The sequence below is a fragment of the Psittacula echo genome (genome assembly GCF_963264785.1).
Source record: "Psittacula echo genome assembly, chromosome: 1".
Classification (NCBI taxonomy): Eukaryota; Metazoa; Chordata; class Aves; order Psittaciformes; family Psittacidae; genus Psittacula; species Psittacula echo.
Window position 1 is genome coordinate 133,007,393 of NC_137735.1, and position 25,472 is coordinate 133,032,864.

A 25,472-nucleotide genomic window follows, 5' to 3' on the forward strand; every position below is an offset into this window, starting at 1 on the left:
GGAATGTTTTGGGTTTCCTTTTATAAAAGAAGCAGAATCAGTTGAAAGGTTGTATTTGTATTTAAATAACTTCCTACACTTGCCAAAAGAATGACTGGTGTTGGATTTCAGATTTATATCCCTTATACCTCTCAGGAGATGGAAATATATTTAGATATATAGAGAGGGATAGATGGATTTACAGAAGTGAATTTGAAATATTCATCTATCTATGCATTGCCTGTGAAACCAGAGATTTTTTCCCCCGCAGTGCTGTAGTCTTCAAAATGAATTACATTAGCTTTCTGTATATTTTGAAGAAGTTTAAGTGGTAAACTGTTTTATGAGAATTCATGCTGTAAGAATTTGTGCCATATTTGACCTTGTGGTTTTAATGGTATATTGCAAAATAATTAATGGCAAGTTAAGGTGTAAATTTGAGGACTTGGAGTTGGTTGCAGAAAGGGAAAAAACATATTCTGGTGCTCTAGTATAGGTAATTGAGAATAAAGCTTCTGGTCATGCCTTTTCATTAGATTTACTTGTTTCCTTCCCTGTTGCTTCATTTTTCTCACCAATAACATAAGAACAGTTCTGAGCTACTTCACAAGGAGTCTGAGGAAATCAGTGATGTTTCAAAATGTCTGTGGTGCTAAAGTGTGGATGTCCCTGGGAGTTACATGCTGTGTGTTACTTGCTAAAGCATGTCAGCTGGGGACAGGTCAGCTGGTATCTGCAAAAGGCAGATCTATAAAAAAATTTCCCCATAGACAAGACAGTTTGTATCTGTTCAGCAGGTAATACGTTGACCCAAATGCAGTCCCTTTACATCCCATTTCTAATACTGATCCTTTCTACATTTTCTAGCCTTTTCCATGAGGTTCCCCCCTTCTTATTTTGTTTTATAATGTCCTCTTAATGAAGACACCTGTCTGTAGGGCCTGTTGTTTTGGGTTTTTTTTATTTTTTATTTATTTATCATTATATCCACAGAGTGCTTAGAGTTGGAACAGATATAGGAAATAAACCAACATCTGTTTCACTCCCCTTGAATGCTCTAATATCCTGGTGTTGTGATAGGAGTTTTAATAATGTTAATGAAGGATTTCCAGGTCGAGACTGGAAAAGAGGAAGCTTTTAGCAATGCAAAAGTAACTATTCTGGAATCAGGTTTCAGAATGACAACCCTTCACGTGTTCGAAAGTTTTAACTTTTGCATTATGGATTGAAGAGTTCCATGTGTCTGGAGGAGCCCACAGCTCAGTGGAACTATCTAAGGGATAGTTCGCTAGCCTTTAGATACTTCACTGCAGTTTTGTAGAAATTTTTCACTGTTTTTTCAAGCTGATCCTTCTCTGAAGCAGAGGGTAAAGGCAAAGTCCTTGTAAGACTGTCATAGAATCATAGAATAGTTAGTGTTGGAAAGGACCTTAGGATCATCTAGTTCCAACCCCCCTGCCATGGGCAGGGACACCCCACACTAAACCATGTCACCCAAGGCCTCATCCATACTAGCCTTGAACACCGCCAAGGATGGAGCATTCACAACTTCCCTGGGCAACCCATTCCAGTGCCTCACCACCCTAACAGCAAAGAGTTTCTTCCATATATCCAATGTAAACTTCCCCTGTTTAAGTTTTAAGCCGCTACCCCTTGTCCTGTCTCTACAGTCCCTGATGAATAGTCCATCCCCAGCATCCTTGTAGACCCCCTTCAGATACTGGAAGGCTGCCATGAGGTCTCCACACAGCCTTCTCTTCTGCAGGCTGAACAGTCCCAACTTTCTCAGCCTATCTTCATACGGGAGGTGCTCCAGTCCCCTGATCATCCTCGTGGCCCTCCTCTGGACTTGTTCCAACAGTTCCATGTCCTTTTTATGTTGAGGACACCAGAACTGCACACAATTCTCCAAGTGAGGTCTCACAAGTTACTTTTTCTCTTTCTGAACTTCTCCAAAATGACAAGGTACAAGCAGCATTAAACTCAAACCCCTTTGTTCAGAGTGTCATGTTGAATTGAATTGAGTTGTGTCATATGTGGCTAAACTGATGGTTTGAGATTGAATAGATTAATTTTTTTAACACTTTATCTGCCCCAGTAATAGGCTTGGGTATTCCTACCCAAACCTGTGAATAGAAGGTCTTAATTTCCTCAGACATGGAGATCATTCTGCGAGATCCCAAAGGCAGAGACTGCAAAATGATCTAAATACATCAGGTAGTGAGGAATAATTTAGTGAAAAATAAGTCTAGATCCTATACCTTTCTTTATAATTACAAGTCAAATTTAACTATATTAATACTATATGATACTTGAAAAGAAAAAGCTAGGGTTATCCTGTTTTCCATGATTTCCAAGTGTTTTATTGCAAGCCCCTCTTATTATAGCTTAGATAGATAATAAGCTTTTATCATAGTTGAAGAAGTAGAAACTGTCACTGGTGGTGACATACTGTATAGGGTGGCTTTAGATTTCAACAATTGAATGGTTTGCCTCCAAATGTCATCTGTTGTTTTGCAAGTAAGTGATTCACAGAGCCCATGGCATGATATGCAAATTCCATTTATGTTCTTTCTACCACAATAGCATTTTTTGTGACATATATTTATCTTTACTGCAATAATTAGGGGGAAATGCCAGTCTGATAAATACCCAAATGACATATTTCATATAGATGCATTGGGAGTATTTTATTCAATAAAGTATGGATTGTAATTACTTTAATGTTACACCTTTGATAGGATTTGATTTTGTAAGAACATGACCTTCCTGAAGTGGCAACTGGCTTTTGGAATCTTATATGTTCTTTCTTCAGTTAAATATTAAATGATTCAGTATATTATTAACTTTTCTAAAAGATAATGGATTTAATATCATGCAATGGAAATAATAGAATCATAGAATAGATTGGGTTGGAAGGCACCGTAAAAGGTCATATAGTCCAACCCTCCTGCAATAAGCAGGGACATCTTCATCTAAATTGGGTTGCTCAGAACCACATCCAGCCTGGCCTGAAATGTTTCCAGGGATGGCGCATCTAATATTAGGATTCAGCTGGAGGCTTTACATTTTAATCAAAGCAGAGGGTTGGTCGTATGAAAATATTGATTTCTGGGAAATATGGCATAAATTAAAGGAATATTCAAGTTGAAAAGTTGTTTATGTGTAATCCAGTTCCATATGTCCATTTATTTTAAAGGTGAAGTTTGCACTGTAATACTTGGAGAACTGGAAAATATTTTTCATATTCATTATCTATCCTGTGTTCATACTTCTGTTACTATAAATAATTAAGTTACATGATTCTGTAATGATAGTTGTAGTGTTAGGAAATTAAAACCCTGATAAATAGAATATTAAAAAAAATAAGCAACTTCAGTCACATTATTCAGTATGCTTGACTCTTCTGTAGAACACTTGTCAAATATAGCATTTAATTTTTCAAAGTTAAAGCACTTGTTCATTCTTTCGTATGATTTTGGAAAAAGTTGACCCCTTGTGACACATGGGGAACTGCATATTGATAGAAAGAGGGAAAATTTGCATAAAGAAAAAATTTTTACAGAAAAATTTACATAAAGTCATTTGAGAATAACTTCCTCCCACAACTCTAAATCACCTGGGACCAGAGCTATAAAACTAGGACAGGATAATAGCTGTCTTTATTAATTAGAAAGATATGTGAAGATTCTTATTTGGGTGTTCTCATAGTATATTCTGCCTTGCAAGAATTAATACAATTTTTTATCTAATACGAAAAACAACTCTAGCATAAAAATACCCATATCTCACCAAAAGACAGTATTAACTCATGTGGAATGGGCAAAAATAAGCTCCCTAGGAAAATCAATACAATATGAAGATGACAAGGTTTAGTTGTGAACTACTTAATGTTTAAAATTGAAATAGTGGGTTTTCTTGTTTAGGTTCTACATATATATATATGCAGGAGTGGGTTGTGGCACAATAATGATACTAGAAGATGAGGCAGGCAAATGCTTTAAAGTCTCTAATTCATGGGGCACTTTGACACATCCTTTTTGCAGGAGGAAGAAATTACCTGTGGATCTCTAAGTAAGAATCCAGCAGAGCAAATGCTCTCATAATCTGCCTGGATTTGCTCACTTACAGCCAAAACCCCAACAGTCGCAGTATAGATGAGGCTAAGCCTTCTGCTGAGAATGATGGAGTTTTATGTCAGTCATCTCTGCCATAAGCTGTACAATATTTGCATTTATGCACTTGCTCCGTCAGTAGCAGAAGTCTCACTGATTAAAGTGGATGTTTGATAAAAATTTCTTTGGTTGATCCCAAGAAGCATGCATCTGTATGCGTCTGATTCCAGAACATGGAAAAGTCTCTGTTCTTCCTAAGCATCCTCTTAACTGGAATTGAATTATTATGCATTAATAAAAATGGTTTGATATTATCAATCCCTTCACTCTTTTAAGTTCTGCTCATTGTAATTGTCCTATAATTACAATGCAAGTTAATATTTGCTGCTGATAGCAGTTCTCTGTACTTTGTGCCTGATACTTAGTGATTTATTTTAGATATGTAAGTAGTCTGAGCAGTTACTGAAATCTGTGACCTTATTTACCAGTGCTATTGAACTAATTAGCATTATTAAAACTTAAGTCAACGAGCCTGATTTCTAAGTTACTTTAAGGCTTTGCACCAGGTTGACAACCTAAAATTACATTTACATTTACTTTCACTGAAGACCCATAACAATCTGTTTTCAGATAAAATGCAATAGAATGTCTGGATTTTAGTGCCTTTACTGAGATGGAATTTTGCAGATTTTTTGGCCATTTTATTTGCCAGTGAAGAAAAAAGCTTATACAAAAAATCTGGATTGATAAAATGGTTTAAAAATTTGCCAAGACAATAGTTTTAGTAATATTAGTCAAGAGTATCTTAAATAAAAATCACGGGGTTGGAGTTAAAAGGAAATTTTTATTCAAATAGTGTTAAACTCAGATTATGTGCAGTAATACACACTTTCATTCAAAACTAAAGTTAGAATTATACATGCTGCAGCATTCAGTGATCTCTGACTTTAGATAGATACAGAGGTAGCTAAAAAGTGAGATGGATTTCTGCATCACCCTCTCTCTCTACCAGGATATATATATACTTTTCTTTTTTTGTACTCATATGTATGAATGTATACTTATACATAGACAAATTTTAAAGTGATCATAAATTGATTTATATTTGTGCAGACATTTTGCACGTTAAAAAAATTATATGCATGTTTTTAAATAGTATCAGAATCTCATATAAATGAATGTTTCAGGCAATAGTCTTTACACACGTGGATAAACAAGCAGAAATATATGTATTCTCAATACACAAGTCGTGTTATCATTAATAATATCCCCCTATTTACAGCTATACTCTCGTGTGCTTCTTTTGTCTATATCTGTAAGATATATCATAGAATCATAGAATGGTGGAAATGAAAATCTATATGACATCTTTATCTAATGGGTCAAGAAAAGATTGTCCTTTACTACTCCAGTACATAGAAAACAGATTTAACTGTCTTTAATACTATTTTTTTTATTTTGCAGTTTAACAATAACGCTCAGAATGTCAGTTGTTTTAATCATCTTGTCCAAGCTAATGTGAGGAACAAGAAGAAGCTGAAAGAAGCTGTCTATAAAATCTCCGCTAAAGGAATCACTGATTACAAAAAAGGCTTTAGCTATGCATTTGAACAGCTTCTAAATGTAAGTATGAAAGTTGTCTCTTTCTGCTGTAAAGTCAAGAACCTGAATGTTCAGATGGCCACTGCACTCTCCTCCATTGTTTAACTAAGTGGTAGAAGTGCAAACTTTTATTTTTAAAGTAAATTTCTTTCAAGAATATGTCTTTTTCTTTGCAGATCCCTCAGCAGGTTGCTAAGATTTGGGAATAAATTTGGTTTTCAATGTGCATCACTGTTTTTATTTCATTCAGCTAGTTTTTCATTTACCATGTGATTCTCAGTTGGCACATAGCTGTGGTAGTGGTTGATTTGCAGGTAATATTAAAAGGGAAGGCTCCATGTTACAGTGTTATTATTTCAATTTTACCATAGTATCTCTCAGCAATGCTTAGTTAACCTACAAATTTATACTTATTACAAGTCATAAATAGTTGACCATGGCTTGAGCAGGACAGAGGGGAGCAAATGACTTAGTTAATAGAGGAATATTAGACCCCTGAAAGTATTCTAATAAATTTCTCTTTTTCATGTATAAAAAAAATATTTTCCTTTAAAATTAAATGCATTATTTCCATGTTTTAATTACACTGTACTTTCTAATTTGCACCTAAGCACTAGCTTTCTGAGCAGCAGAAATGTTTCCAATTTACCACAAATGTTGGGGTTTTATTAGTACTTTTCAATACTTTAGGTAGTTGCTTTAAAAATTTTTTCCTACTCTTCACCTTCATAAGGACTGAATATTGGATCTTGGCTTCAGTGTCAACAAAGCTATACCAATTTACAGCACTTAAGGATCTAGTTTAAAAATATATAAATTATGTTATTTTTATTTAAGTATCTGTGATATCTCTCAGTGTATAAATGTTTCTTTTCCCTGATCTACCAGATTCTGGACTTCAGAGCACTTCCCTGCTATTGGATCTTAGGCCTTTATGTATATATGCATCTTAGGGCTAGAGCTGGTTTTAAAAAAATCCTAATCTAGTAAGATTTTGATGAACGAAAATAAAATACAATGTTGTCAAGGGTATTTTCTTAGTAGATTACTATGTACATTTTAGTAACGGCGTTTGGTGGGGAAATCATTGGCTGCCCTCTGCTGATACTTATATAAAACTGCAAACACAATGTTAAAGGCTGATGGACTTTTTCTGACTGGGTTTAAGGGCATTTCTCCCTTTTTTTACATCTCTTGGCGTATTCTTCAGAGGGAGCCAGGAAGACACGAGAAATTTTGCCGAGTATGTTCCTTATAACATTTATAGTTGATTAACATTGTGTATTACATTTGGTGCAGCACTATACATGTACCTTGTGTACAGGCAGTATTAAAAAGACATGAACACGGGATGCCTCAAAGTAGACTTGTTTCTAGGACTAAAAATATTGCTGGTAAAAATAATTGGAGATCAGTCTCATACTGGGACTGTCTTTCTTGACTAGAAGCAGAGTTGCAATTAGCCTTGCATTATCTCTTTGAGCCTGTACATTATGGCTGGACATTGTGGGTATGTATATCAGGGGGAATTAAGAGATTGCACTAAGTTAGTTATAGTAATATTATCATCTTCTCCAGATATTGGCAAATCTATTTGGCAGGAAGAGTAAAGGCTGATGATGGAGTTAGTGCTAGATTCTGGTGACAAGATAATACAACAGGGTGATATAATACAGGCTTAAACAAATAACAAAAAAGTATGCTTTGGGATATTTTCCAGTTGTATATTTTTTAATTCAAATGGTCCAATTGCTTTAAGGTCCATGGAAATGGAGTATTTTTTAACAGCTTAAATTTTGATGATAATTTTGTGGGTATTGTTTCTGGATGACAGTTATTTCAAACAATTTTCCCAAATAACAAAGTAATATTTCACTTGTGCCATGGGAAAATTACTGTCTGTTGCATTGCTAGATGAAAATAGACACTTCAGTTTTTTTCAACATACTAATTCAAGCAGTTATCAACATTCTAGATTCCATCATTTTTATGCACTATTTTGCCATTATTGTTATATTGGCTTGCTGTTTCTTTGAAAATAATAATACTTCAGCTTCAGCGATTCAAGATTTTTTTTCCTCCATACCATAATAACTATGATTTGTCAAAAAATTATCTTGAAATCATCTCTGCTTGTGTAGTTGATTTTTGATTTTGTTTAACTTTCCTTCCTCAGTGGCATGAGGCTCATCATGAGAAAAATACATTCCTAAAGTCTCATGCCGTGAAGTATAATCCTGACAAGCCACTGAATGAGTTAATTTTAGGGATGTGAAACTTGTCTAAACTAAAAGCAGTTTTAGGCACAGTACAAAATGTATCATGTCTTGTTTGTTTGGGGAATAAAAAAAAAGGCCTTTATCAAGTGCAAGGGAGAGCTAAAAAGGAATACACAGACTTAGTTCCAACTTGTATTTTTCTGTGGTTTCAGCTAAAAAGCCAGGTTTTTTTTTTCCCGCGAAAGCTGCTTTATGAGCAACACATTGCTCTTCAGCTGTGATCTGTGATGGGAAGCAAAGCCATCCATTGGACTGCTGAGGCAAACTATTCAGAAAAATAATGAAATTATTCCATCAACTTTGCAAAATCACTTATAGTCACTCCCTGAGCTAGTATCTCTCCATCTTTATACAACTGGCAGGGAGCATGCAGAAAAGATGTGTTGTAAAGGCAATTCTGCATTCCCTTTGAGCCCTTGTAAGAGACTGATACATTAAGTTCATTCATGAGGATGCAAAGATTTAATGGTGGGAAAATATATGATTTGAGCTTATTCATATTCAGATTTCCAATATTGTTTGGAGGCTAAACTTCTGAAATTATTTTCCATGACGTGACTTTAGTATCTAAGCTTGACTTTAGTGTAGTGTATGTAAATGCCCTTCCGTAAGTACTAGCAGATGAGAAAACTGCCTTTTTCTGATACTGTATAAGTATATGCTAAGTAAGCCACTAGAAAAATCCTGATTTAGATCTTTAAGAAAAATACTAGCTGAAGTTTACATTGCCCATTATTTCAATTTCAAAATCAGTAGGAAAGTTTTATAAAATGAACAGGCTTTGGTCCCCTTCCTTGTCATCTCTTTAGTTTCCCCGACTTTATTTTGGCCTGTATATTAAATTACTATAAATGTAGGTGAGTTTATGAAGTATCTAGCTCTACTTTTATTACTTTTTTAATATTGAAAAGACCGCAGGCCAAAGCAGCATTTTGTAGGTTATATTTTTACAAGGAAAAAATGGTCATAAATTACTTAATTACAAATGAAGCACAGTGTGCTGATGAGATTGGAGAGAATGTATTGATTTCAAGCATCTTTCTACGTGCTGTTACATGTAAGAAAATCTTTGGACTTGTTCTTTTCAAATTATTAAATAAGTAGTTATTTACTGAATATTGAACTACTAATACAAATCACACTCTGAGGAATAATTATTCATATATCGATATAGTGATGGCAAATACATTTTCTGCAGTTCAGTTTTCTGGGATCATTGTAGAACCATGGAGACACAGTATTAAGGAATATTGGCTAATGTCTGAGGTCTGGCTTTGGTGTTTTGGTTTATTGGAGAAGAACAAGGAATCAGATCAGAGAGTAGGATGAAGAGTGGCTAATGGGAGTGGGATCATCTCACCTGGCCAGCCAGGTGAAAGTTAGTCACTATCTAGCCACAAAGACTAAAGCAGAGGGGAACTGCGCACTTTGTAAGGATGACTCTCCTATTTATTTTCCTGAGTCTGTAGTAAATTCATATAGCCAAATTCAGGCTCGTGGAAAGGGAATTAGAATTTATTTACTGAAACTCTAAAGATTTTACTCTGTCGCATCTAACTACTCAGAAGTACTAAGATCTGGCTGACTAAGGACATTTGTATGCAACACAGAGGACAAGGAATGTTTGCTGTAAAACTAATGAACAATTTGCTTAGACTAGATTCTTAACTTTTAAGGAATAGGGGAAGAAGATGAATGCCAAAAGAGAAGCCTTTGGCACCCTTCATGAGGAGCCAAAATTCATATTCATCTTTATAATGTTTTTGCTGTGGAACAATCTTTTCATTCCTTTGCACAACACACTGCATTTTTCTCAGTGTCTTTGCTTGTTACTTTAACTGCTGACTTAGGAATCAGAGGGGCTTCTTCTCAACTCTCTATTCCAGGCTTGCTCTCCAGAAACAATGGAACATGCTTAGTTTATCACCTCAGAGTTGCAATCTCATTAGAAAAGCAATGGTGCAGAGATCTCTATAATTTAGGCAGCCATATGTTGGCTTCAACATATTTTGTAAATCTGATTCTAAGATACTTTCCTAAATGTTATTAATTTCAAAGTATTAATATACACTGATCACAGTTCACCACATTGTTTATATATATATGATATATATAAACAAACAAAATCAGGAATGAATTAAATAAGTGGAAGACGGAGCTTATTTTAAGAAAATGTGACAAAAATAGCAAATGCAAAAAAAAAAATCTAATTTTATCGGATAGAGTTTTTAGATGTACCTATAGGATTCCTAAATAATCAGACTTTTCAATAACATGATCAGTGAGGTTGATAGATTCTGTAAGCAGGAGTCCAGCAGCCAAAAAGCCCATATTCAGTAGTTCATTAGAAGGTCATTGTTCCATAATTTCCACAAGGACAGTAAGAAAAAGAAAAAAAGTAAGGATGAGAAAAAAGAAGAGCAAAAATGTTTAGATACCCTCACTGTACAAGTCTTGTGAAGAACATCTGTAGAGGAATGCTGTGGGGTTGATGTGACAGGTATGAGCTAAAAAGCTTTCCTTGTGTTGGTGGAAGTGAGAGGAACCTCCAGACTTATGTTCTGTGTTGGGCCAGGTCTGAAACGAGTCATATTTAAATCTTATTAAACAGAAAAATGGTTTTCTTTGGGGTTTATTTTATTTTTCATTCAGAAGGAGGTATTGACTGAAATCCTAAGACTTTGGAAGTTTTGCCATTACCATGTTAAAGTAGTAAGCATGTTGATCTGAAAGCCATCAAACATAACAGTTGTTATACCTTATGGCCTGAAATAATCCTCTCTTCTCTTTCTATCTCCTACAGCACAGTGTCTCTAGAGCTAACTGCAATAAGATTATTATGTTGTTTACGGATGGTGGTGAAGAAAGAGCACAGGAAATTTTCCATAAATACAATGAAGACAAAAAAGTAAGTGCTCTATGAAAGATTTTACTATATAAAATACAACAGTACAAAGAGGAACATTTAAATATGGAAGTGAAAGCTTTTTTTGGTATATGCGTAAAGTACTTCTTGAAATGCACTTGTATTGAACCTTAGGGCACTTAAAGCTTTCTCTGTCTATAGCATCTCTTCGAAAAAACCATAAAATACATTTAATATTTTATCCCTTGTGACTCATTGGTATCAGGCAGTACAGAAGTATACCATAAGCCATGAAGTATTAACCTTTTTATTGGCAGGTTTTTTGTATTAGTGTAATCAAGAGGGAGTACAGGTAGTTAAATGATAAGAGATATAGCTTTATCTCCTTACTGTGAATATTTTCTATATGATTTTGTTGTTCATCAGGCAATGACAAAACCAGATCTCAAGGTTAGAATCTAAATCTGAACAGATTCAGGGCGGAAACAAACCCATGTTTTTCTCAGTAAGGCTAATTATATCTTTGGATGTCTTAGGTAGGAGTAGGATGGCTTTCCATTGATGAAATTTGACCTGTGGTTCAACCAGAATTATGAGTTTGACACAAGAATCACTGGATGGCTTGTGTTGTTCAGATTAGATTGGATTATTAGCTGTGCTGGTTTTGGGGTTTAAGTTTTGAATCTAATCAAACTTCTGGTCTGGCTTTGATGTAAAAATTCATGAGTGTGTGTGTGAAAGAAAATAGCTTTGTAAATTGTCTTCTGCTACATTTCAGTAGAAATCATTATATTTAGAAGATTAATCACTTTAGAAATTAAATATGAGCTGGATTCACAGTACAACCAAGAATTTACCTTTTCTAGTGTTTGTGGTGGTGCCTGTACCTGGTTTTTTCTGGGGTTTTGTTTGTTTGTTTCAATTTGTTTTCAAAAAAAGCAGCTAGAAGTAAGATTACAGTTCACCAAGACACTTTACCAGTTGCCATGGATGCTTACGTATAAAGCAGTGGAAGTACTCCGTTGGAATTCCCATATATTTAAATTAATCCCTTCAAAAAGAGAACTAGAAATACAACACAGAATTTGCATCTCAACCAACAATTCACCTGGTGACCTTCAGTAATCAATTTGTCTCTGCTTTATAATTGTGTTGCATATAGAATGATATGATGGGGTTTAGATAATCTTTGTATCTGAGTTGAAAGTACTTTTTAAACTGACAATTAAAAGGAAGGACTGAAATCATAGCAATTTGTCACACATCTGTATTCTGAAAACATACGCAGAGCTTCCCCTTCAAATTTGGTCTTGGTAGCTTTTATTGTGTTACAGCAAAAGCCATCAGCTAAAGGAAAATGTGCATAAGGGGGGAAATGTATGATTAATTTCTTATTATTTTCCATTAGGAAGAAAGTATAGGAAGATATCCAGTCCAAACAGATTTACAGTGCTGAGATTTGTGGTCTTACATCATTCTGTGGAGTATAATGGATGAAATGTAGGATTTACTAATTAAAATGGTTATTCTACTGCATCCTTTAATACTGTAAATTTGTACTGCCAAGGGACGGACTGGTTTTATATATACTGTTATATATATTACAGTACACGCTCATTTTCTTGTTCTCTCTAGTGGATGAGGCTTTTGGGTTTTTTATTGTATACAACAGATTTATAATGTTGATAATAGTCACTGTATGGATTTCTGAATACTGAAGTATGTACTTAATTGCAGTTCAGATGCAATGCAAGGCAGATTTCATCCACTTGATTAAGTTCTATATACCTACAAGTTCAAGTTCTTAGTAAGCACTTACATTTTGTTACTTACTTAATAAAGCACTGAGTTGCTAGATAACTATCCTTTACTGTTTTTCTTCAAGGTGACATTGGAAATACAAGAAATACTAACAGGGTTTTTGCAAGTATAATTTGAAGAACCATTTGCTTTCTCCTTAGAGTTTCCAATCAGTAACAATTCTTGTGGTGTTGAAGGGAAATTTATGGTTGAAAAACTTCTAATGAGATTGAACCAGTAAATTAATTTTTAACATTTATAATGAAACCCCCTGATAATCTTTCATAAGATTTTAATATTTTTAAAAAACAGGCTACTTCAAAATATGCTTGTGGCCATGCTCTCGTTAGTAAAACTACATCTCATTCCAGAATGAGGATATGTGAGCTCTCTTGTTGTTCCCTCTCTGTGTAATTTAATGTTCCAGTGGAGCATCATAACATAGAATCATAGAATCATAGAATAGTTAGGGTTGGAAAGGACCTTAAGATCATCTAGTTCCAGCCCCCCTGCCATGGGCAGGGACACCTCACACTAAACAATGCCACCCAAGGCCTCATCCAAACTGGCCTTGAACACCGCCAAGGATGGAGCATTCACAACCTCCCTGGGCAACCCATTCCAGTGCCTCACCACCCTCTCAGTAAAGAATTTCTTCCTTATATCCAATCTAAACTTCCCCTGTTTAAGTTTGAACCCATTACCCCTTGTCCTGTCACTACAGTCCCTGATGAATAGTCCATCCCCAGCTGACAAACACATTCTAACATGAAAAATACACATATACTTTCATTTTTTTTAAAGTCATTGTCACAAACATAGTGTTACCTTCTTTTAGATTGCATAGTAGGCTGCTTTCATCTGATAAATGATTTAAAGCTATGTGGATTTAGATTCTGTTGTCTTTATTGCAGGTAATTTATATTTTGTTTCACAAGTAGTCCATTTAATGTAAGACCACATTTATAATTATAATTTGTAAAGAGACTATTCAATATGAGTAAGATGTTAAAAATTTGCCCATGCATTACTGTAGTAGCACTTCATAGTATAAATATGAATCAGCTGATGTCTTTTCTTGCCTGTTCTGCATTTGTCTTTCTGCTTTGCATACAGTATATAAAGATGGATATTTATTGTCTTATACCACAGTCAGTCACTTCCCATCTTAGGTACGCAGTGTCATAAACTTACTTTTTTTTTCTCATACAAACAAAAGACCATTCATTCAAATCTATTAATCCTTGTTTTCATCTTCCTGATGTAAAATTCCTTCAGCTCTAAAAGTATTTTCTTCTTCTGTCAGTTGCTTTATAGTTCCTTGATACTAAAGAAGCTTCAATGAGTTTTGGCCCATCAGATGACAAGGATACTTGTTTGCAGTGCCCTTAGTGCAACCTTCAAGTTAAGAAGTGAAAGAAAACAATAAATGATAGAAAACTACTAAAAGAGAAGCCTAGAATCTAGGTGTTGGGAAATTCTCCCATTTAATTAAGGAGTTTAATCTGTTTGAAATAGCACATAGATATATTTAAAATAATATTCTGTCTTTACAAATCATTTACACTATGAATATGAGAGTTATTGCAAAACTTACATTTTGAGGTAGAACATTCCTAGTTTTCATCTGTTTGAAGTGGAAAATCAGAGTTATGTTTCACCTTTGCATGTCTTTTTCCCTTTATAAAGCCAGATTTTATTGTCACAGATTGCAGGTGCATGCTGTGCCTGATATTTAAAAACTGGCATGTTTACCTTTACGGCGACATTTGGGGTGCTCACATTAAATGTGTGAAATACCACACACACGCTAAATTTCAAGAATGGGGATGGTAAACTTTCATTTTATTTGCAGTCATACTGCAGATGGCTCCACTGAAGACAGCAATATTAATTTAATTGGAATGGAGGCCCAGTAGGAGTTCTCAATCCTGAGAATTTTGAATTCAGGTTGAAAATAAAAAAAATAACTACAGCTCATTGGGGCAAATTGTGAACCCTGTGTTTTGAAGGATTGCTCATCTTTGGGGAGTAGGAAGAGACCTTAAGCACATCTCATGCACTTTCAATTTGAAGTTTCCTAGCACAGTACAGGTTTGTGGGGGTCAGACCAACAGACGCAGGACTAATCCAACCCTGAAGATAAGAGGAGAACCATAAATTGGGTCTCATGTCTCATTCTCACATGATTAGTGCAACCTCCAAAAGGAGGTACAGATTTTTCTGACTGTATCATTTGAGAGGAAATGGTATGCAGTGAAGTTTTCCAGCAACTCATTTCCATTAAAAATATCTGTTATGTGGTGGGTGCAGAACTGCTACAGTGATAGAGGTCCTATGGGAGGAGGCTCCAGCTTGCTGTAACTCCACTGGGAAACTTAGGATTGGCAGTGACTGCTTCCAAAAGGGACACATTCAGCATGTGAATAGAATGATAAAATGAAATATTTATGAGAAAGCACTTGCAAAACTTTCTTCTAAAACACAAATGCCACCTACTTTCATTGCCAAAGGAGGGAACCAGTTTCTTCGTCGGTTTGAATCCATTATTGCACAACTGCAAGCCAGCAAAGTGAAAAAACCCCTGTGTTAATCTAGGCAACGAGATATGAATCATTCCAGACAAGGCTGAAAGTGCTAGTCCTGACTACAAATGACTACTGTAAAAGCCCATAATATTTCCACTTGGGGTAACTGTGGGATTCTCACCAGGTGTCAAACTAAATTAATGTAACTTTCTAGGGTTGCTTATAGAGCCAAAAAAGAAACAGCATCTTTCTCAACACTAGTATCAGCTTCAGACAGAGCTTAACATCTGTCAAAGTGAACCCTAACAGTTCTTGCATTTCTGAATTTGTGATAGGCTTGTGACACAGGATATAACATAAAGTAATTAAAGCAAGGATTGAACCCAGCAAAATTCTGGTTTATATCTGACTGACATGTGTCATAGTTTGATAGATAAAATTTAAGCTTTTTTTTCTTAAGCTTTCTGGATTATAGGTTTTTCTCTGGCCTTCTGTACACTGCATCAGCCTTCTGTGATCTTTAGACAACCAAATGCTAAGATATTTCTCATTCCTCCTGATAGTCCCTTGTGCTGTGAATTTTCTTGAAGTGATGGTACAGGAAATCCCATGAAGAAGAATTCTCCAGCTAGCTGGTTAAACTGACTCCATGGCTCCTTCCCTAATCAAGCCTGTCTTAAGACTGTGTCATCTTCCAGCTGTTGATTTTAATTTATTGTATATATTGTGACATGCACAACTGGTGAAGCTAAAATATTGTGAGTGAAACCTGGATCAGTATTTATAAATTCCACAATCCATTCCCTGGTTTGTTCTTTATTTCAAAGTAAAACTGGAAACTGTCTTATTAGAGTGCTCACTGAAGAAAATGTCTTAAGGCAAACTATCTATTTTTTCATATCTGCCTTAGCTCTACTTGTTAATGAGGGACTTGCAATATATCCGCTGTCCCAGCTTCTGTGTTCCTAACATAGATTAGTGCTGCTACATTAATGAATTGAAATATTCTATATCAGCAGTCTTCCTCTGTGACACTCATTACCCAAATATGTTTCAAGTAGCCAAGTTACACGATACTGTCATTTAACATCACGAGTATGTAAATCTATGCAATGATTTATTTATTTTTTGGGGTATGATATTAGACATGTATTTTTCACCATAAACCTAAATTTGGAACCACAGTTATCTGACAGTGTGTGAAGCCCTATTGCCCCATGAGGAATTGGAGTACAGTGGTTTTTTAGGCTACTCTTTCAAAAATGCGTATATACTGTCCTTTCAGCAAAGGTGATGTGTCACTAGCACGTGTCCCTGCCCTGACAATGCTGCTGGACTACAGCAGTCTTTCTCACACTGTCTTTCACTGACCCCTTTACCTTTAGACTATATAACATCAGTTCTAAGGTGTTTCTTAAAAAAGGAGGGCTTATTTTAGAAAGAATATTTGCACGCAGAAGAGCCTTTTCATGTGTGTGTCCACACACACATATGTCTTGATACTGAGTTTCTCTTTAGACTGTTGTTTCATTATGAGCATGAGCCTTATCTGTTACCACATGGCATTTGTATCTACTGTGCAAGATAAAAATCCATGTGATGGTGTTGAGATCTGCAGAAGGCTAATGAAGGTTTTAATATAGATTTGTTGAAAAGTAACCTTATCGGTCATATTAGAATCACATGTATCTGTTACATAAACCCAAGTGGCAGCTTTTTTCCTTCAAATTTGGCATGGAGGCTATTTGATACTTCTATTTTTATGATCTTCAGTTCCAAACCACTACATTAATAGTGATTGATTCAGGGTATCACATAGAGGTTGCTGCTGCAGATGGCATGAAATGATTAATCAAGGAAGCAAGGGTAGGATATCACTTAATATAAAAAGCACATTATGTTTGTTTTGGGATGAAAGCAGACTGCATTTTACTTATTTATATAAACAAAATGCTACATATGGCAGAACTAGTTGAGGTTTGACATCAGAAGGTTCATCCTGTTTCAGTCTCCCCATGCATTTAATCACGCATTCAGTCTTATGAATTTGGGATTGCAGTGAAATGCTGTGTGAGTTGATTGTATTCTTCTGTAATTCAAGAATCGGAGGACTGTGACTTTCTGCAGTGACCAATTTAATACCTAGGCCATGCCTGATCATGTTTATGCAACCTCTTCTTTAAAGTGTCCAATTCCACAGTTTCCTTAGGTATTGGAACATTTTTCTGTTTCGACACCTACCTGTTGAAAAGCTCCCTTAAATTTCCTCAAGGCAAAGTATGCTTAAGAGAGTGTTTTTCTTTTCATTTTACTTTCATTACAGAGTACAACTACTTCTCATAATTTCCTCCTACATTTTAAGAAACTGTTTTTATGTTGTCACCTTCATCCAGCTTTTCAACTTCTAACAAATTTATTTCAAATTCTCCTGTTATATCTTAAATTCTTTTCATGCTTTATTATTCTTACCCCTATTGTGTATAATGTCATCTCTACCTTTCTTAAAACATGCTCTTGAACACTTCAAGAAACTTAAGTGTTACCAAGAGTATTTTTTACGTTTTTTTTCTTTTTTCCCCACAGAGCACTTAGGTGAATATATCAGAATATGGTTTCTTTTTGGAACTGCTTTATATTACAGCATTATGTTATTGAACAATATTAGGGGTTTTATTTGCTTTGAATCTTTCTTTCAGTAACTGCTGTTTTTTACAGGTAATCTTCAATTTCTGTTTCTGTGTTTGATTTTCTAAGCATTTTTAACCTTATATTGCATTAGGAAGATTCTTCTTGTATGTTTAATGTATTCCTCTTCATGAATTGCCATATATCTCTCTTAGTCCTTTATTCTTTGGATTATCTTCCCACAATACTCAGCTAGCTAGTTGTCTGAGTTTGTTGAAGTCTGTCTCTTTATCCTTGTTTTGCTGCTGTCATAACTTCCTTTCCTCAAAATAAAAGTAATTTCTTGATCTTTCACTCAAAAGATCGGCTTTCTTTGAGAATTTTCAGTTAATTTCTCCTTAAAATTCAGAAATAAATCCAACTGGTCTTGGCATCTTCTAGAATAAGATTTTTTCTAACCTGCTACAAGATATTCAGGAATTGTGTCTCCCACAATATATGGGCTTATGCCCATATAATTAAAGTTAAAAATAATTTGTCTATGCTTCCTGTGTTTTGTGAAGCAAGTGCCATAAGTAAATAAGAACTGACTGTAATAGTGCATCTATAGACAGAGAAGATAAAAGTTGTTCTGCTATAAGTGCCACCTAAGATAAACTCATAAATATAATTCATTTAAAAATATAAAAATGAAGAAAATTTAAAGGTTAGTAATTGGTTTCTGCAGATAGTGAAGCAAAACTGGTCACAAGAAAAAACCCAGTGTGATTATGAAGATCAAGGATATCTTTCTATAAAATGACCCATTATATAGTCATGATTCTTACACTTCTGTATTCACTGAGTCTGGAGTTTTTCAAAGATTAATTTTACAATATTGGATACAAGTGTAACTTTCTGGGAAGAAACTGCAGAATTTGTCCACTTAATGGAATAAGTAATGTAACTAAACCTGCATAACTGAATGGATTTTAAAAAAAGAATTTAGTATTATTAGGTGACTCAAATGTGATAGTTGCTAAATGTGGCTTAGTTGGAAATTCCGTGCTTTATAATCACATTATTAGTTATGTGCAAAAGAACACATTTAATCTGTACTGACCAAAAGAACCTGGAGTGCAAGCTGCAAATGTACTTTTTAAATAATTCCAAGTTTGTTCATTTAAATGAATTTTTTTAATAAGAAATAATCTGGTTTATTTACAGATATTTTTATGAAGCCACCTCTTTGCAGGCCATGAATTGCATAATGCAGACTGGCCTCATGGTATTATCAAGCCTACCTGTAGCCAGGAAAAACAACAATAACCTCAATCTGTTCTGTTGCAAACTTAGTCTGTAGATGCTATTTTATTTGAAAACAAAACCAAAGAGAAATCCAAAACCCTCTAAGGCAATACTTTGTCTATAATAAATTTCTTTGTAAGAAGTATATCTATAAATAAGGCTGAAGACATTTTTTTTTTTAAATTAACAAACTGAGAGAAACTATTAAAAGTTATTTCTCACATCATAGACTGAAAAATGTTTTATGTCTTGTCAGCTAAAGTGTGGTTTAACTGAAGTACATTGTCTCTGCTCTTCACTTTCAGCCGTTGTGAATGCAAAATTTACATCTAAATTTACTAAGAAACTCTGTTACAAACTGTTAAAGCACACCAGGGCTACAGACAACCCGCAAGGTTGCTTTACCTGTCGATTGCATGTAGGATCAGGGAGGGTTTGTTTGTTTGTTTGTGTGTTTTTTTCTGAAAATTCAATTTGTTTAGCTGATAACAAAAGAAATGAAAATGCATTCAGTATAGGAATGAACTGTGCCATAAATAATTTTATTATTATTAAACCATCTGTAGAATATATTGTATCTATAGATCTGTATGTATGCAAAGTTATCCATAGGCAGTCCTGATATTTCAGGTGCAGTTAGGCAAGAAGTACAGTGAGCAAGAATGCACTGATTGCTAACTGTGAAGGACGTTCGCTATTACGTGACTGTGCATAAGACTTGGTCTTTCAGCCGTGCTAGGGCATTTGCCAGTTGCTGACAGCAGGCATCATCACTGCCTGCTTGCGTTAGTGCTGGAACGTCTTACCTGCAAGCAGAGGCAAGGTCAGGTTGCCCTGAACACAGTCGTATATGGCAGTGCTGAGTTCCTGAGTTTCCATTGTTATATGATAATTACTTTTTTCCCCAACAAAAAGGATAGGGAGCCAAACTTGAAACATTTTCATCCCTCAATCTCTCTCTTCTAAGGTGATCTGAAGATACAATTCTGTTCCCAGGTCAGTCTCCAAGAAACAGTATGTGAACATGGACAAAAGTCCCTTCTGTTGAGCTAGCATACCCCTTTCTTAAGCTCATTAAATCATTTGCATTTAGAATTTTCATGTTCCTGCAAAGATTGGGCCACTAAGAAACCCGACATGAACTTTGTGTAACTGATTATTCTAGAGAGAAAGATTTCCTGTCAATGTGTTCTGCTGGGAATGAGAATCTCTAGCGGCACTTCCCTTTCCTCCTGTCCTTTTACCTTTTCTAATACAAGTATTTGGCATTTGCATCCAGCTAGTATCAGCTACTCTTTTCCATGCTGTACCGGAACTGGAATAATGATAGTGAAAAATAGAAAGAGTAACTATGCAAATAGTACACTGTTTTCAAAGACTTTGCATGAGAAAAAAAGGCAGAATACATGATAACAAATTAGTGTTTGCAGTATTCAATGTAATACTAAATATTCCTTTAAATCTGTAGCTGATAGTTGTAATATTTCTTCCACGGGGCTTATAAGGCCAAAGGAAAAAAAAATGCTTAGTGTCACAATATGAACCATAAATATCTCTCTCATTAATCTGGTCCTTTCCAACTGCTGAGCTGCCTCCAAATGTTGACTATCTAAAGAAATGCCTAAAATGCTTTTAATCCTGAGTACAGTGGGAATTACTTTGTCAAGTCCTTTGTCTGGTTCCTGATATGGGCCACCAAATTTACAAGGAACATTCATAAAAAAAAATTACTCTTTCCTTCAGGGAATGCTAAATGCTGAGTGTCAGGGACAAATAGCTTAGGGAAAGGAGGAATTTAATTGTTTTTCATTTCAACATAGAAACTTTGTTATTAACATAACTGAGAAAGGAAACAGACCAACTCAGTAAATAGAACCTGGGTAGACAAGGTAAAATGTTCAACAGCTGAATTGTTAAAAATATGACAGTGTAATTTCTTCATCTGAAGACTAGGAGTCAGGGTGAGTGGCTAGAAAATCATCTGATCCAAGCTGAGAGCTTTACCTTTTTTCTGAGGTGAGGTAGGATGGGGTGGTCTGGTGAGAACAGCATTTCGGTTGGAAATCACTGGAGAAGCAATCTATGCATCAGCATCCGTTGATCCAGGGCTACAGCCACAAATCTGCAGCACTGAAGACTATTTGAGTACTTTGGGATTTTCTGGATAAAATCCTTTTCTGCTTTAAGCAGGAGAGCTAAGCATACAGCAACTGCATTACTCTCTGTCAGAGACATCGTATTAGTCTAAATGTCTTAAGGCATCATTTATATTAGTAAAGTTGCATGAGGCCAAAACTTGAGCTTGGATACTGTCCTGCAGTCATTTATAGGTATTAACTGTTAGTTAAAGCTGAGAGGTTTTCAGCCTCTGCCAACTGGCTCACTCCCAGATAAGGTTTTGGGACTCTTCCTGGGGCAGCAAGGGAAAGAGGGAAGGAACAATGGCTTAGGTTCAGTGCATATATGTGGAGTCTGCTGCCACAGTTGCTTTTGAGATTGGAGCATGGACCAATGCTCAGTTTCTGGTAGGGTTGACACAACCAGATTGACTCTCAGACATCAAACACATCATTGTGGGGTCGTAGTGGTGTTTTTGAAAGCACAGCTTTTCTCTTTCTTATCACTGCTCTTGAGACTAATGCCGTAATAAGCTAATAAACCAGAGCTGATTTATATCTGCATCTAGAAAATACTGAGATTAAAACTTTTTTTGTGGGGACAGTCTAGTACAGAGGGCATAGCTCCCTCGTCATTATGCAGTATTCCTACATTAAGTCTAAACTAGGTAAAAACTTAAATGATCATGTAATCAGTGGTCCATCTATCTAATTGTAATCAGTTTAGCAAAGGTGGATTAGTAGATATCATCAGGGTATTTATGCCTTTATACTTTTAGCCATACAACAGAAGAGGAAGGGGCACCACATGCTATCCCTTTAGTGAGTAGGGAATCAGTTGCTGTAGTTCCACAAGGTGGCACTAGGAAGATGTAGAACAGTGTAACTGAATTTGTAGGGGTTTTAGTTCTGTGAGTGTTAATTCTGAATTTTTTCAGTATGTAAACCAGAACTGTGTTTTCAACCTCTGCACTAGAAAATATCTCCGCTTTAATGCAATTATGTCGTCTTTGTGAGGGAAAAAAAAAAAAAAAGAAAGATAAGCAAAACCACTATTTTAATTTCTGGAAGACTTTGCAGTTCTCAAAACATATTTCAGGGATTTATGGCATTCACTTAAAAAATTTATTCAGTGACCATGCACCTTTCATTGTATGCATATGTTAAGAAGACTTCAGGTGTAATCCTCAGCTTTTAGTTCTTTTTATAGAGTAATTGTATGTAATGCATCTCTGTTTTGGATCTATTCTCCTGGTATCTTGAGATGTGGTTTTGGGCCCACATTATAATTACAGAATCATGTCCAAAGCAAGTGAGATTCTTCAATAATCTCTTAACATATAATAAATTTTTGGTCTTTTTTATTTTGCGATATAAGTATTAACATTAGATCATAATGTAAGCTAATTTTTGGTGTCATTATTTTTTTTCTTTATTAAACTATAATTACACAGACTATAATTAGGCTATGAATTCACAAGTTAGCATTGCAGCTTGAAGTTTGAATTGTAGTGAATGAAAGATATTAATGATAGAGAAGGCTCCATACATACATGGAAAGCCTGAGCAAAATAATTAACTGTGAAGAAATGTCTAGAAAAGTAGTTCCAAGGACTTGCACTATTAATCTCAGTTAAAGCATTTTTCTATTTATGTCAAGGATACTACTTGCATAGTTAAATGCCTTGCTGAATCAGAGCATAGGAGGAATCAATTATGGGAACACTCAAGCAGGTGTTTTATCAAACATATTAATACTTTCTTTAAGTCCTTATAAATTCAGCCAGCCTGAAGTTATCTTTGCATCTAAATATTTGAGAGCTAAATTCTCATTGGTTTCCGTGTGGGTTTTTCTCCTCCAGTAAATAATACAAGCGCAGGGTGGAGGCTGGAGAAATGTCCACAATTATCCATAGTGTTTAATTGTTCACAGACCCAACAGTATGGTTCTTGGCCTGTGGCAATTGGCTCTTTTGAACTGTGTCTGGGCTCAGTTCAGGGGGTAGCATGAGCCAGGGCCTCTTCTCAAAAGATTTTTTAACAAAATATAATGCTACAGGCTTGGGGAAGAGTGGCTTGAAATCTGCTTAGCGGAAAAGGACTTGAGGGTGCTGATTGATGGCCGCTGAACATGAGCAGCTGGTGCTCAGGCAGCCAAGAAAGCAAATGGCATCCTGGCCTGTATCAGCGGTAGTGTGGCCAGCAAGGCCAGGGCAGTGATCATCCCCCTGTACTGATGAGGCTGCATCTCTAATCCTGTGTTCAGTTCTGGGCCCTTCACTATAAGAGAGACATTGAGGCGCTGGAGCAGGTCCAGAGAAGGGCAACAAAGCTGGTGAAGAGCCTGGAGCACATGATTTATCTGTAAAGATGTGAGCCATGCTGTGCTACTTGACCTCATGGCCTGAGAAAGAAAATGGGTTATGTCCCATTTTATTTACTGCATAAAGATAGCCTCATGCTTCGCTCCAACACATCGCTGTTACCCCTGCTGTTAAACACAGAACTATTTCTCTTGTTCTTGTGCTTCTCGGGGAAAAAAACCTGCTTTTCCTTTATAGATAAAACCCAAATGGTTCAGAACTGCATCCCTGGATGTCTTGAATTCAGTAGTTCATCATAACAGGTTATGGACCAAAATTTAAGTGACACTTCATTTTGTGCTTCCTTGTGGCTAATCTCAGTGGTTTGCTAATGAGTATGTAGGGTTTGCAGATCGTCCTCTGAAGTTCTGTTCTCGGTTCAAATAGGCCATAAATGCCTTCTGGTCTTAGTTCACAGCAGAATCCAAAATCATCTTCAGATTTCTGCCACAGATGTAAAGACAGTAAGGCAAAAAGTGCATTCAGTTTTAACTGTGGCAGCTTGAAAACCACGTAACAATTCCCTGATCTACGGCAGAAAAGCAGCAAAATGTGGTTTGTAGTGGTTTGAAGGCTGTATGTACAAGGGATTTAGAAGACAGAGTGCATAATGGAATATAGAAAAGCAGTTTTATTACTTTATTCAGCAAAGTAGGCTTTGTATATTGCCCTATTTCAGAATTATGCCTATTAAGTATAAACTTCAAACAATCATCACATCTGATAATCTATAAACACAGCAGTGGGAAAAATAATTTCCTGGATCATGCTGAAATTACTGATTTATTTATCCCTTTCTATTACAGCTTCTCTTGGTCAATAGTAAAAGCAATTATCTGTGAATCTTTACTTGCAGTTACAAAGGCATGGTTAAAATACTCTGAAGTCATACTGTCATCATGAAAAGTGAAGTTCCATGATGAGATCGGGTTTTGGTTCAGTTTCTTGTGGTCAAGCACTCCTGCTATTTTTACATGATAGACATAAAATTATGGGATCCATCTTGCCTACATCTACTTGAGTAAATTAATTGTGTAGCTCTCTTGATATGTGATAGAGACATATATATCCCAAAAAGTCAGTTTATCTCCTCCTAAACAGAGAAATGAAGAGATGCACATAACATGCCTACACATATAGGTAGTGTTCTAAATTGCGAGTGTGATTTGATGCATAGTTATCACTTCCAATTAACTTCACTCAAGCTGTTAATTTTCTGTAATACTCTTAACATGATAAACTCAAAGGAAGAATCTAATTTAATCTTTGTTTTATACCAGTAGCAAAATGAAGAAGTAGGATAAGTAAAGAGCGACTGAGGTCTGTAGGGAAAGCAGCCTTTTAATGGGAAGCTCTTCATTTCTCACTTCATCACAACTGTCTTGAGTGACAGTGTCCCCTAATATCTGTAGCAGTCAGAATCCTTCTATTCCCCTTGGGTTTTATGAGCTTTTTCTGGTAGGGAGAAATACAAAATAAAAATAAAATTCATTATATAATAAGGCAGTGTTCTTCAATACAGTACTACTTCCTCTATTTTCTGTAGCTCTCTTTTTTTGTCTACCACTTCCTCTGATTAGGAGTTGGATATTTGCTTGTTTTCCTTCGATGTCCGTAGAATCCTAGAATGAGTCAGGATGCAAGGGACCTACTGAGGTCTCTAGTCCAATGTCAGGAATAAGATCAGCTTTATCTAGTCTGGTATTTAAAACCTCAAAGGAGGCAGGGTTTATGATCTCTGGGCAGCCTGTGCTGCCTGTCTGACTGTCCTTACATTCATTCTACTCTTGTTTTGCTTGTTATTAAGTACATTTCTCTACTATTTACAGGAAATGAATAATACAAATAATAAAAGATTTTGTGCTTTCTCTCCAAGATTAGTTTCAGAGTGAGAAAAGTACAGATAATTAG

General features: G+C 35.6%; 1 protein-coding gene across 5 annotated transcripts in view; it reads left to right on the plus strand.

Moving 5' to 3' along the window:
- The window catches only part of CACNA2D1 (calcium voltage-gated channel auxiliary subunit alpha2delta 1), a gene marked incomplete at both ends in the record, with an annotated part of 399,650 nt that overhangs the window by 316,637 nt on the left and 57,541 nt on the right, over positions 1 to 25,472 (plus strand). For all 5 annotated transcript variants that reach the window (XM_080618635.1, XM_080618636.1, XM_080618637.1 and 2 more), the window contains 2 exons: positions 5,559 to 5,717; positions 10,779 to 10,883. In XM_080618635.1, the coding sequence (XP_080474761.1) occupies positions 5,559 to 5,717; positions 10,779 to 10,883 (264 nt within the window). The remainder of the gene's footprint in view (positions 1 to 5,558; positions 5,718 to 10,778; positions 10,884 to 25,472) is intronic.